Below are 13,567 nucleotides of genomic sequence, written 5' to 3' on the forward strand. Positions count from 1 at the left end.
ACCACGAGAACAATGCCATCTTCGAAACGTCAGCAGTAAATTTAAAAACTTTATATTAAGCGATTAAGTCCAATGAGGATAAATTTGAATCGCGAAAGTTTAAATCAAAGTTAGCTTAGATGGATTCTAAACACATTCAGAAACATGTGTTAGCTGGCAAATCTCAATTCCCATGCTTTAATAAAAATACCTATTGAAAAAAACAACTTTTGATTAAAAACTAGTAGCAGGGAGCTGTTTCTTGTTAAGGTAAGTTATTTTGGCATAAATTTCATATTGATAATAACTTTTATGCCAACTGTACTTTGAACAATCATCTACTACTCATCAAGATGATTGGGACAAACTTATACTCAATGTGGTTCCATTTTTTTGTCACAAAGTTTCTCATTCCTCACAGCCTCCAATGTTACGTAGTGTATGGATATAGAAAATTATACATATTAATATATTTTTTTAAATATGTTGTTTGTATTTATAGCAAAGTACTACTACTACACTACTACCTAGTACATTAATTATCTTTATACCCAAACTCTGGAACTTTCATTCACAAAATTCTAATTCTATGTACAACTACAACCAATGAAGGGTTACCTATTCCAAACAGCCTAAATCCAAACTCATGTTACTCAAAAAATAAACTATTTGTCATAATAATAAAGTCCAATTTTCAACCTAACCTTCAAAAGAAAACACCCAGTCAGCAGAGTCAGCTGCATATTATTGTAGGTGTAGCAATGATCTTCAAAATGTAAACATTCTTACTCTAACTCAACCTTGTCGTTATGTATTTAGAGTTCAAATTCGCATATAAGGAAGTACAAAGTACACCCACTTGAAACTAAATATAACGTTGATGTGCAGATGACCTCATGGCGGATGTTTGTGCTTTATTCATAAGGTTGTAGAGTTCATGTTTGTTGTTTAACATTGCTAAGTTGGGAATACTTGGGATTATTGATATTGTTTATTTTTAATTGATTGGTCTGGAACATGTACCGATTTAATTCTAAGTATCATTTATAGACTATAATGTTGGGATGTTTTCTATTTTTGGTTTGCATGTAGTTTATGCCCTGGCAATGGCCATAAAATTATTTTTTCCTGGAATTCATTCACAATGGGGGAGGTAATTTGGAATTTAGTACAATGGTGATAATGAGATGGGAAACGGGGTGGGGAGTAGTTTAATGACTTCTACGCGGACGAAGTCGCGGGCAGAGAATAGTAGAATATAGAAATGCCTATGTGGATTATACAAATTAATATCATTTCAACACTAAACTTGCAGGGATCGGAACCGGTTTTTTGGAAAAACTTTATATAAACATATATTTCGGTTTATTTTATACTCCAAATATAGGACTCGGTTGTGTTTTTAGATAACGACTTCGTATTATTAGATTGCCCAATTAGAAATGAAATAAATAACAAAGAACGAAAAAATACCGTTTTCGTTCCCATAGAATAAATACCGGTTTCCGATCCCTGTAAACTTGTGTTCAGTACCCCTAGTGTAACTTTGATCGACATCATAACGTGACGAACGCGTTTGCGATAAGTCTCATTTTGTATAGGATTTTGAGTTTCCAAAACGTCCCGCTTGGCGCGCTCTTTCTAAATCCAATACAAAATGAGACTAAACGCAAACGCGTACGTCACGTTTCGAAATCGAATTTATTTACACTAGGGGTACTGGTCTCTTTCTCACAGTATTGGTTTCTTTGAATACAGATTATTGAATATTGTAAGTTTCGGCTAGTGGTTTTATAAATTGCCTATATTTTATGTACCTGCCTCTTTTAGTATTTGAGTTTCCCTAAATGCCCCATTTGGTTAGGAAAATGCTTGAAAATGGCGTAAATTGGCATAAAGGACGAAAGTGCCAGTAGAGTCTATGGTACTTCAGACTATTGTGAGTCCGTTGTGATACTGACACAAGTATTTAGTATGTTTTGAATTTTTTAAGCTTATGAAGCTTATCGCGAGGTCTACAGCTCAGAGAGGTTGCTTTATACTAGGTTGTAGTTTGTACAAGTGTGTAGGTACTTACTAAACTAAACGCCAGGCGTGTTGGTGTCGAATGTCGGCATGCTATCGGCTGCTTCTGGGGAAGCCATCGGGATTTAGCTATAGGTGCCGGCAAACTTCTTGAACATGTGTCCTTGCCTTTAAGTTCGTTTAATCCTACGTATTATTATTTGCGCGACAGAGAGGGAACGGGCGTTTTTAGGGACATATCTCAACAGAGCACCACGGCGGCGCAACTAGACGCTGGCTACCAACAAATTTTGACACCTCAACTTATGGAGGGTATTTCCCCTGAGGGCCTAGTCAAGATGCCAATCGTTTGCACCGTGACGAACGAAACGGTAATGTCTCTCTATCACTCTTCCATATTAGTGCGACAGAGATACATTAGCACTAGCTACGGCGTCTAGGCTAGGCCCCCAGGTGTCCGCCTGATTGCGCAACCAAGCAGAATCCATAGAGCTGTATACATTTTGTTGGTGCCTGGCGACTGGTTGCGCCATCGCGGCACACCGTTACCAGTGTTGGCCGAACGTTAATTAGAATTGAAAATAATTAATGTTAACCATTATAAATTAAACCGTAAACTGTAACCGTCCGTTACGGTTCGCGGTTCAATTTGTAATAGTTAATTTTCAATATTTTCAATTCTAATTAACGTTCGGCCAACACTGACCGTGACACCGCCTGAAATATTTATGGCCCTCAAGTGTCAAATACACACCTTTAATATGTTTACATAACACAGCACAGCTGTCCCACGCTCAGTGACCGACTGTCATATTGCAGTTATCAAATCATTACGCACATGGAGTGCCGATAAAAATGATTATCATTATCACAATTTGATATGTTTAAAGGACCACCTTATTTACTAATAAAGAAACGGCTAGTCGGTTTGTGCACCTGCAATGATATCTTGCTCAAAGTAGTGCGCAAAGATATATAACACGATGGGTGTACAAATAACATTGTGTCAAATTTATCCCCACTTCAATTTAATGTAAGGCCAATATGGGAAAGAGTGGTAAGACCGGCATAAAAAAATTCTGCTGGGAAGACCTTCAACAGTAAGAATTCTCGTTTTTGTATACGTATGTCGCTCAGACAGTCATAAAGAAAGAGCTTCAATCCTTCTGCTCTACCGACCTTCTGTAAGTGGAGAGTAAAAAGCGACGAAAGAGCTTGTAGAAAGTCATCCCCCCATTAACCTTAATTAAATTAGCTGGAAATTACCTGGGCAATGTAGGAATGCAATTCTATTTAACCGCAGAATTGCAGCAAAAAACAATTCGAAGAAAAAAACAACGCCTGACATGAAAAGTCGGAAGTCTTAGTGCAGGTAGCATGCACTCTTGTTTGCCTCACTCAACACAGTCCTCACAAAAATATATGTGCGACATGTTTCTGATACATTAGGCACACATCTTCAGGAGATTTAAGTGTAATCACTGTTAAGTGATGCCCCACACTACTATGCCATATTATCGCTAACTATACACACATCCTGTGTAAATAAATAAACAATGCCAATAAAAACAGACGGAGCCGGGAAACAAAACAATTAGCTTATCACTCGATAAGACGAAGTGCTAGGAGTTGAACAGTCTGTCCTATATTATCCTTAATAACATACGTCCAATGTGCAATACACGATTACTCTTAAATTCAATTAAAATTTAAGTTTAGTAAAGTTAACGTTGTTGCTGTTTTAAAGGGACCAAGTTATTAGTGTGTGTATGTTTGTGTCTGTGTTCGTATGAAACAAGTGCTTACATTGAAATTTTATACAAAAATGAAGCATATATTACAGTAGACATGGAATTTAAACTCAAAATTTTAAGAGACAGTTTACTTTGTGATAACTTATTTAAATGCTAAACAATAATTTAAAGAACTTTTAAAATTCATTATCCTTTTGTAAAAAATACTGTTTTCGCGATGTTTGTATAACATATCTATACCTTAACATTTGTTTTGAAAATATATTTATTCAATTATTTTTTTTATTTAACCGGATTAACACAATTTTTTCGTAATAATAGTTTTTTTTTTACTTAAAATGTGATTAATAATTTTCTTCATAAATGCGGTTAATACACACATGTAACATAACGTAGTATTTACATTCGTATTTTCCTTATTATGAACTTAATTATGACAATAGAGAGATATATGAATACTATACAAACGTAATTGTTGTCTAAACATGGATTTTAATTGAAAACTTGGTTGATATTCTTCATTAGTGATCAGTAGCTAGTGTAGTGTTGATATTACAAAGTGTAATGTAACAATGAATTCCATAAAAATAAAGGAAAGATGGTTGAAATTGAAGAATAATGCCGTTCATCACTTGAATAATGAGAAAAGAAAGGTATTAGTTTACACAAACATATTTTGAAATACCTATTATTGATGGCTGTTAAACGTACGAATAACATGTCAGAATTAATGTTTGTCAAACTTGAAACTTAGGTTATGTAAAAAAACCGGGCAAGTGCAAGTTGGACTCGCCCCCCGAAGGTTCCGTACAAATTTCACTTATTTTTTATTTTATGTTTATTATATTTTATTCAAATTTATAGTTTTGAGATTTTTCCCTGAACTTGTAGTATAAGACAATATAACTTGCAAAATTTCATAGTTCTAGGTCAATGGGAATCCTATAAATTTTGCTTGTAATCCCTTGAAAGTGTCGAAATACAGTTTTTACGGCATAAACGGCCGTACCTTTTTTTTTACGTTAACTTAGAAGTTTGAATTTTTTACAGTTTCAACGGACCACTTCTTCTTCTTCTTCTTTAAGTGCCTTCTCCATCCCGGAGGTTGGCGACCTTATGTCTATATGCCATTCTATCTGAAGTCATGCGAATTAGTTTCTCTGTACTGCCCACGTCCAACCAGTCTCTTATGGACCACAGACCTGAGTATATAGTTTTAATTTCAACTTGAAACCACCACATTTGAGATAAAGATTCTTGACTTGACAGACAGACAGACGGACGGACGGCCAACAAAGTGATCCTATAAGGGGTTCGTTTTTTTTCCTTTTGAGGTACGGAACTCTAAAAATTAAGATTATGTAAAAATAAATTAAATCATACATGCTGGGTAACTTATTCAAGTCTGCTCTGCAAGTGCTTTCAATATTTTACTCAGTTAGTTAAACAAAAACTATAAGGAGTATTTAGTTCGCTTTACAGTCATTTGAGATATCCTTTTAAATATGTTATCTATTTAACAGTTGATTTGTTGCAAAGTGTGCTTATTATGAAGTGTTATCACCTCGCTTGGTATTTATTTATTTATTTATGATTTATTTGAATCACAGTTTTTTTACACAAATAAATGCCAAGTAGGTACCATGAACAATGAGTGATTGATAGTTAGGTAAACAGGTAGGTAATATTACTATGTGTAGAAATTTGATACTCGTGGACTACTATGTTTGTTGTTCACTGATATAATAATATGCACAGTAATTTACAAGCGCTGGGGCCAAAGTATTATGAACATACAAACGAATTAGTTAAAATGTCGTGTCAGTTATAGTATTCTTCTAGAGTCATCTCCATATACTCTCCTTAAACCGCCAAACCTCGCAAAATTGTACTGAGATGACATCTTCCTGTTTAATAAATACTATAAGCTATGACCTAATGCCTGTTATGACTCGTAGGTACATATAGGCAATTTTTGAGATTTTCCCTTAAGTTCTGAAATAAGAAACAAGTAAAGATTCATTGAATTGTTCAACGTTGCAGAAACAGGATAACTTAAAGTTTTATTTAACATTGTTTGTTTATTTAACATGCGTCCCTCGTCCAGTTACCTCTAACCCATTGGGTCGTTTTTGACCCGCTGGTAGAAACTAGAAACTCACTCTACTTATTAAAATGAGTATGAGAAAGAGCTCGTAACCTCAAGAAGTACAGTCGCCATCAGATATATCGGAGCGGCCGAGGTGGTCACAAATATTTGAACACACACACTCTAGCGCCTTGAAAATAGAGGCGTGAGCTGAGATATTTGTGAGCACCTCGGCCGCTCCGATATATCTGATGGTGACTGTACTACCTACCTGGCGTGGGTCAAACGCAAATCAGGGCAGGCCCCCTGATGTGCGTGTGACAAGATGACAATCGCACGTCGACAAACGCCGAACATAAAGAAAAAATGTACCGGCAAGACAGAAGCTACGAAAAGTCACATGATTTTCATACTTAAGTTTTAATTAGTGTTTTCTATCAACAATAAGGATATTTCCTGTATATAAAATAAATTATTCGCATGGTGTGGAATACCAAATAAAGCACCAGAATTAGAAAAACCCAGACCGCAGTTGTTTTCAGACACAATTTCTATTTAACACGAGAAAACTATAAAGAGTAGGTTACTCGTACTTGATGCTGCTTTCGCGCCCAAAACGCTCTTTGAAAATTGTGTGACGTCACAGTTTACGGTTTGACACATAACTTCATACACACGTAGAAGATACGAACTGTCAACTGACATTTGTCATTTGTTGTTTATCGCCTAACTGTCAACAGTGTCAATCCGAGAGTTGTGGCGTCATCAGAATCTTCAATGACGTTTCGAGTTTGGTCACGTGACGTGTGCCAAAAGATATTTTAAATTCAATATTTACAAAAATATGGTCATTACAGGTCCCCTAAAAGTAGTTTAACATGTTCTTATAATCCAGAATAATTTATTGGGATACAATTCTGCCCTAAGATTTGTAGATGGAAACAACCCTATTGTATCTTTTTTTTCAGCTGAGCCAGTCCACCGCGCGCATGGCCTCCGTGTGGAAGCGGCTCCAGCGCGTGAACAAGCGCGCCGCCAAGTTTGAGTACACCGCCTCCTACCACCGCGTGGACCTCGATACCTCGCCCAAATGGTACTAAATATATATGTGATCGTTATACAAAGCTATATTATCTTCTGCTAGTCATTTTTGGCCGCATCCATTGAGACACGAGCCCATATGGAATCACAGTGGACCTTGACACATTGCCCGCCCAAATGGTACTTACTCTCTTTCCCTCATATCATCCTGGTTGCAACCTAGCTACTGTTTTGAATACCAAGGTCCACTTTCCGCTTTATCTCCTCTCCAGGAGTTATTCTTATCCAATATGACACCGAAAATAACCAAAAGTTTAGCGTATTTCGCTACGCAATAAGGTATTCGTCATTTAAATAAGACACCGCTGGGGTTTAAGAACGCACCGCCCAAAATTGCCCGAATGGTACTGGTAGCCGCCGTGCAGGTCAGGATCTCGGCGACTTAATTAAAACATCGATTTATAATGCATAATGAAGTGTTAGGTATAATCTTCCAAAAGGTATTGGTTTACAAGGGTTCTTGCCAAAACGGTTAAATGTAGAAAGTGGGTGTTGATAGTATGGAGGATGATGAAAGAGTGATTTTGCAATATTTTATTAGTACAAAAGGTGGTTTAAATTTAGGTGCTTTCGTGTAATACAAAATATGTGGAGCGCTCCTATTGGTGCTTTTGAAAAGCCTCCGAATACTAGCCGAGCTTGACGGCTGCGTTTAGCTACTGCATTGGGAATATTTTTATATAATAATAATAAGTTGCATTTACAACAGTACTCTAAATCTAAACATTATTATTATACCCGAGAATCCTCTGCCGAATGGCGCATAAAAAACCGACAAAGCGTATGTAACACCCTTGGAAATGCAAGCTTTCATAGGGTAACCCGCTTTGGGATATGTGAGATCTTCATAGCCCCAACACCTTGCCGAATTAAATGATACTATCTCTTTCTATCAACTTAGCATACACGCATAACACGCTTGCTGGTGTCCCACAGGGCGGCGTGCTGTCTCCTCTTCTTTTCTCTATCTTTATAAACTCTATCACTTCCAATATTTTGTCCTCCTACCACCTTTACGCTGATGACCTTCAAATATACTCTCAGGGCTCTTTTGCCGATCTATCACAGACTATCTGCGCCATGAACACTGACTTGGAGAGCATCTTAGATTGGAGTAAGCGTTATGGTCTCAAGGTAAACCCTACTAAAACTCAGGTTATGGTAGTAGGTAGCTCAAAGCTTACTGCCCGGATTGATTTTGGCTCTCTACCTGCCATTGTGTTTGACGGTATTCAGATTCCCTTCTCTCTCCAGGTAAGGAATCTCGGTGTCATGATGGACCAGAGTCTCTCTTGGGCACCTCAGGTGAGTGAGGTTAGTAGGAGGATGTTTGCTGCAATTGCATCGCTCCGCAGACTTCGAAATTTCTTGCCTTACGCCACTAAAATTGCGCTAGCTCAATCTCTCTTACTGCCCATATTAGATTATGCTGACATTTGCTATCTTGACCTTACGCAGGATCAGCTGAATAAGCTTGAGCGCCTCCAGAATCTCTGTATAAGGTTTATATTTGGCTTGCGCAAATATGACCATGTGTCTCAGTTTCGTTCTCAGCTCAAGTGGCTTCCTATTCGTCTTCGCCGTGACTCTCATGTTCTTGCCCTCCTTTATGGCATTCTCTTTAACCCCGCTACACCACCTTATCTCAAAGAGCGTTTCAAGTATCTCTCTTCTATCAGATGTTCTCAGACTCATATTCTTGCTCCTCCCTTATCTACTTCAAAATTTTATAATAGCTCTTTTACCTTCCGGGCTGTTCGGTTATGGAATGCTCTGCCAGTAGAATTAAGATTAGCTAAATCTCTCCCCATTTTCAAAAATCAGCTGAAACTATACTTTCTATCTCTACCTTAAGTTGCCATTTATATATTGTATATGTGTAAGTATAAATATATATATATATATATATATATATTGTATTATATTATATTGTATATTTATTAGTATATTAGGTATTGTTTTAATACTTATATAAGTAGTATGTGTGTTTGTATTTAATAGTCTCCATATTTAGCTCCTTGCACTACCTGTTGACTTTTGTATGAGTTCGAAATTTCCTGCTACCTAAAGGTTGTCTGGAAGAGATCGCTTTTTAGCGATAAGACCGCCTGTTGTTACCTGGTTCTATTTTCCTTTAAAATTCATTTGTAGTTTTACATGTATGTAAAATGTATAATTGTTGGTGCAATAAAGAATATTTACTTACTTACTTACTTACTTACTTAGCATCAACAGGCGACAGCACTGATACAAATAGAACTTACTATGTCAATGATGAGCAGCGTTTTGATCGGTGTTTTGAACCTCAACTTTCAACTTGTAGCTTTAAAAACACAATGCTTTGGTTTCTAGCAGTACATTTTTGCGGTAATACTTAGGTATATTTAATTTTAGGCAAATTGATAAACCAATCAAGGCTAATTTCTTTACGTTTTGCATTTGTTACAGGAAACCAAACAAATTGTCTATCGTATGGACGCGTCGCTCGCGGCGGGTCATAACGGATCCGGTTCAATGGGAGCCATCTTTGAAGGATCCACTCAAGTATGTTATTTTTAATTTCAAGTGGCTATTCGTTGGACACTGACCTTTATATCGGTGTATCTATTAAAGTGACTGGATGATTTCTTGGATAACTCCTCCAGAATATAACTTACGAACGCTATTTTTTTCAATACTTAGGAAAAAGCTGGAAAATTTGCTCGACCCCGATGAATGTTGCTTTGTAGCTTCGTTACACGCATCCCTAACCCCCAAATCACAGAAGCATTTGTTTTGTATTTGAATTTGCAACCTGTCTTATTTCATAATAAGTTAAAAGTGTTGGAAAGATACCCCGGGTCGAATAAGTTTTTTTAGGTCAGTTGTATCGACTGTACAGTCGACGTCAACGATATGTTTACACTTTTACACCTTACTCCTTTGCGACTTCCTTCAATAACATAAGTATCCATTTTTCTACACAACTAGTATGGCTACTTGGTTACTTACGTTGGGGCACCGACCGTACCAATGGTCGGCCGAGGTGTAGAATTTTCTTTTCTATTTCGGAATTGTAATTTCGCCAGACTTATTTTGCTTAAATTTAGTTAAATGACATTTACAGAGGCAGCGTTATGTTCGCGGTACCGGAGAACCGTTCGGTGGCGGTGACGCTCTTCAAAGATGCTCGCACGAACGAGTTGGAAGATAAGGACTGGACCTTCGTGCTAGAAGATGTGAGTTAATTAAAGTTTTCGCTTGGACTGAATCGAAGACGTTGATCCATCTTGCAATTTTTAATTAAAATTGTTTAAAGTTTTGTTACTTTATCTCTAATACTTTATTCTAATATCACATACTTAACTATACTATAGCATACCACGTGATTCCGAAGGTGTATGAGGTACAAGTACTCGTGCCGTGTCAGAAGGGAACTTACAATTAGTTTGTGACTAAATCTACTTCTATTATTAATTTTTTTTACTCACAGAGCTTACAATTAAACCAGTCGCATATAGATAAAAACATTCTAGGACATCGTTATCTACCACAAAAACATGCTGCAAATGGTCTCAATTTATTTATCGTCGTTGCGCTGTCCAAAGCTGGTATGTGCTCGATTTTTGATTGACAAATAGTTACCTAGCAACAATACACATAAGGTATTCATTCATTTAATAAACATCGCGCACTTATCTGATTTGGAAAGCGCAATGATGTTATGGTCCTATAAGTACACTCAACCCTGTTTTTCTTCCCCAGGTATCTCCCACAGGCAAGCGCCGTCGCCTCGCCGTATGCGCCATCAACATGCGGAAATACGCCTCCCTAGAACCTTCCCAAAGGGCCTTAGTTCTAACCCTCGAACCGACGACACAAAAGATCCAATCGGCATCATTGCATCTCACTTTACACTGTGTTCTGTTGAGGGAAGGACAGGCTACGTGAGTAAAATATTTTTCGTCTCTTTCTGACCATTCCTACTCACTTCTCTTAACACACACACTAAGAAAAGACAGATTCTCATTAACAACAATTTTCGATACTTCAATTCAATCGCTACTCATTTACTATGTGTATCCAATAGTATTTATATGTTTGATTCGATTACGGTATCGATATGTGGGGAAACAAGTAAGCCAGTAAGTATGCGCTAGAACCTTCTCGACGGCCTATAATTCTAACCCTAGAACGGCTAGAACCGACGACACAAAAGATGTAGCCGGTATCATTGCATCTCACTTACACTGTGTGCTGCTACAGGAGGGACAGGCTACGTGAGTAATTTTGTCTCTTTCTGACCAATTGAAACTCTTGTACGTACAAAAGGAGAGAGACAAGATACATTTACTTTCGACAGCAAATATTTTCAATCGTTACTCGTTTATTATGAGTATGTACACACCTAATTTAGTTACGGCATCATTATGTGGGGAACCACGTACTCTACGATTTTCTGTAAAAGCGATGATTTCGATCATCTGTCATTCCAAAGAAGTAAATAATTTTAATGTTTCTTTCTTTACAGGGACGAGGACATGCAATCTCTTGCTTCCCTTCTTTCCGTTAACAACAATTCAGATATTGCGGTGCTAGAAGACTTAGACGAAGATGATTACACACTTTCAGATAACTCCACAAGACAGGTACAATACTATACATTTTAACCCCCTTCTTCATAAAACTTTAAAGCCTCAATTAGTTTATTTTTTATCTTTTTCTTACAAATACATAAGTCAAAATGACAGATTAAGACAGACGATTAATGGTTAATTGAGGCTTGTAGCGTATATATGAATAACGCCATAACTGTGTTTCACATTAATTGATTTTTAATTATATCCATTATTGATTGAAAGCAGAGATTAAAGAATATATGGTATGGGCACTTGCCCAAATATTAAAATACTTTTTTAACGTGTAACTAGTAGAATAGTAATGATTTCCTTATTTTTTTAGATGTGCTTAACATCCTAGGATAGTCACTATTAATACTAATTTTATTCATAACAAGTCATTGATTTAAATAATGAAGTAATTGCATTAATCATTCTCAATGTTTGATTTAGCTGCCCTTATTTACTAAAAGTTTGAATTGTGTTCAATTAACAAGAATCCCTGTTTTATCGACAGATGTCCGACCTGCGTCAGCAAATGGAAGAGATGACTCAAAGTCTCACCAACAGTGACGTGGCGGCCACCCCCGACAGCGTGCAGAGCCTGCGCCTCGACGAGCGCACCCCCACCGCGCCCGCCTCGCCCGCCGCGTCTGCCACCTCCCTCGCCGATCAAACCCCTACTAACGATTTAAAAATAGTAGAAACCTTGAAAAAACCTGATTTCTTAACTAAAAGTTTCAAAATCGAGCCTAAAATGACTTCAACTCCCAAACCGACCACGCCGCAAGAAAGTTTCAAGAGCGTAGTTTTCAAACCGAAAATGGTCTCTAGATTGAACCTTAAGCCGTTGGATTTAAAGTCCAATTTTAATAGTATAGGGCTGGATAGGAATGATAATGAGAAGGATGATGAGAAAACGCCGACGGGCGAGGAGAAGATTGGAAGGATTGATAAGGATAAAACTCCGGTAAGATATCTCAAGTCTTGAAATAACATTATTATGTCATTATTATCACCAGCATGCGACTGCGGGGCCCCAGTGCAGACTATACACCACATTACACATAATTGCCCGATACGGAAATTTGTTCGAGAGGCCCTAGATCTTCACTCACCTAATGCAAACGCTGCCCAATGGGTGAAGAACTTAGATATTGTATTATAAACTGTAAATGCCATACGAATAAATAAATAAATGTCATTATTGTTATCCACATCCGAAATCATTATTCAAGATCATATAACATAATCATTAAATACTAACGAATTTCCAATACTAAACAATATAAAATACTATGCGCATGTTCACGCTTAAATTGATTACGGCACCGTTATTTGGGGTAAATAAAACAACCAAAACTTTATTATTACTACTAAATGAAACAAGTTACTCAAATGGTAACTTCGTTCTCTTATAGTGCAATGACTTAAATTTTTATTATCGTATTAATTGTTATATGTTTTCAGGTACAAGACCTATTAGAATGGTGCCAGACGGTGACAGGGGAATACAAACAATGTCGAGTGACCAACTTGACCACCAGCTTCCGCTCCGGACTGGCATTCTGTGCCATCATTCACCGCTTCCGGCCTGATCTCATGTAAGTTACAGGCCAATTCGAACATACACCTGACATCAAATCGATGTTAGAATGATATTAGAATCATCTGAGTTAGCTGTCATTCGCGCATTCATTTCGTTGAGACTTGTGTTAGTGCGAGCGAGACGCCCGCGCGAATCAACAGTTTATTACATGTACGTTTTTTATTTCTCCCATTGTAGTGACTTCTCTGGCCTACAACCTGATGAAAGCGAACAAAATCTTCGAGTAGCTTTAGAAGCCAGCGCTACGCTCGGAATCTCGCAAGTGTTAACCGCGGCTGACGTGTGCAAAAGCAAACCTGATAGGCTAGCGGTAAGTACACACATTCACAGGTTGGACTCACATTAACGTGGAATCGACACATTTACGTTGGATCCGCACACACACATTCATCATATCAGACACCTATGGGTA

At 37.4% G+C, this 13,567-nt stretch overlaps 1 protein-coding gene across 1 annotated transcript in view; it reads left to right on the forward strand.

Annotated features, from left to right (window-relative positions):
- The first annotated feature begins 4,199 nt into the window (after positions 1-4,199).
- LOC133530862 (EH domain-binding protein 1) overlaps positions 4,200-13,567 on the forward strand; it is a 32,489-nt gene continuing 23,121 nt past the window's right edge. The window contains exons 1-9 of the mRNA XM_061868917.1: positions 4,200-4,411; positions 6,816-6,940; positions 9,397-9,492; positions 10,055-10,166; positions 10,693-10,874; positions 11,459-11,576; positions 12,064-12,516; positions 13,017-13,150; positions 13,333-13,465. Coding sequence (XP_061724901.1) covers positions 4,331-4,411; positions 6,816-6,940; positions 9,397-9,492; positions 10,055-10,166; positions 10,693-10,874; positions 11,459-11,576; positions 12,064-12,516; positions 13,017-13,150; positions 13,333-13,465 — 1,434 coding nt within the window. The 5' untranslated portion in view covers positions 4,200-4,330. The remainder of the gene's footprint in view (positions 4,412-6,815; positions 6,941-9,396; positions 9,493-10,054; positions 10,167-10,692; positions 10,875-11,458; positions 11,577-12,063; positions 12,517-13,016; positions 13,151-13,332; positions 13,466-13,567) is intronic.

This window comes from Cydia pomonella, chromosome 24, assembly GCF_033807575.1.
Source record: "Cydia pomonella isolate Wapato2018A chromosome 24, ilCydPomo1, whole genome shotgun sequence".
Classification (NCBI taxonomy): Eukaryota; Metazoa; Arthropoda; class Insecta; order Lepidoptera; family Tortricidae; genus Cydia; species Cydia pomonella.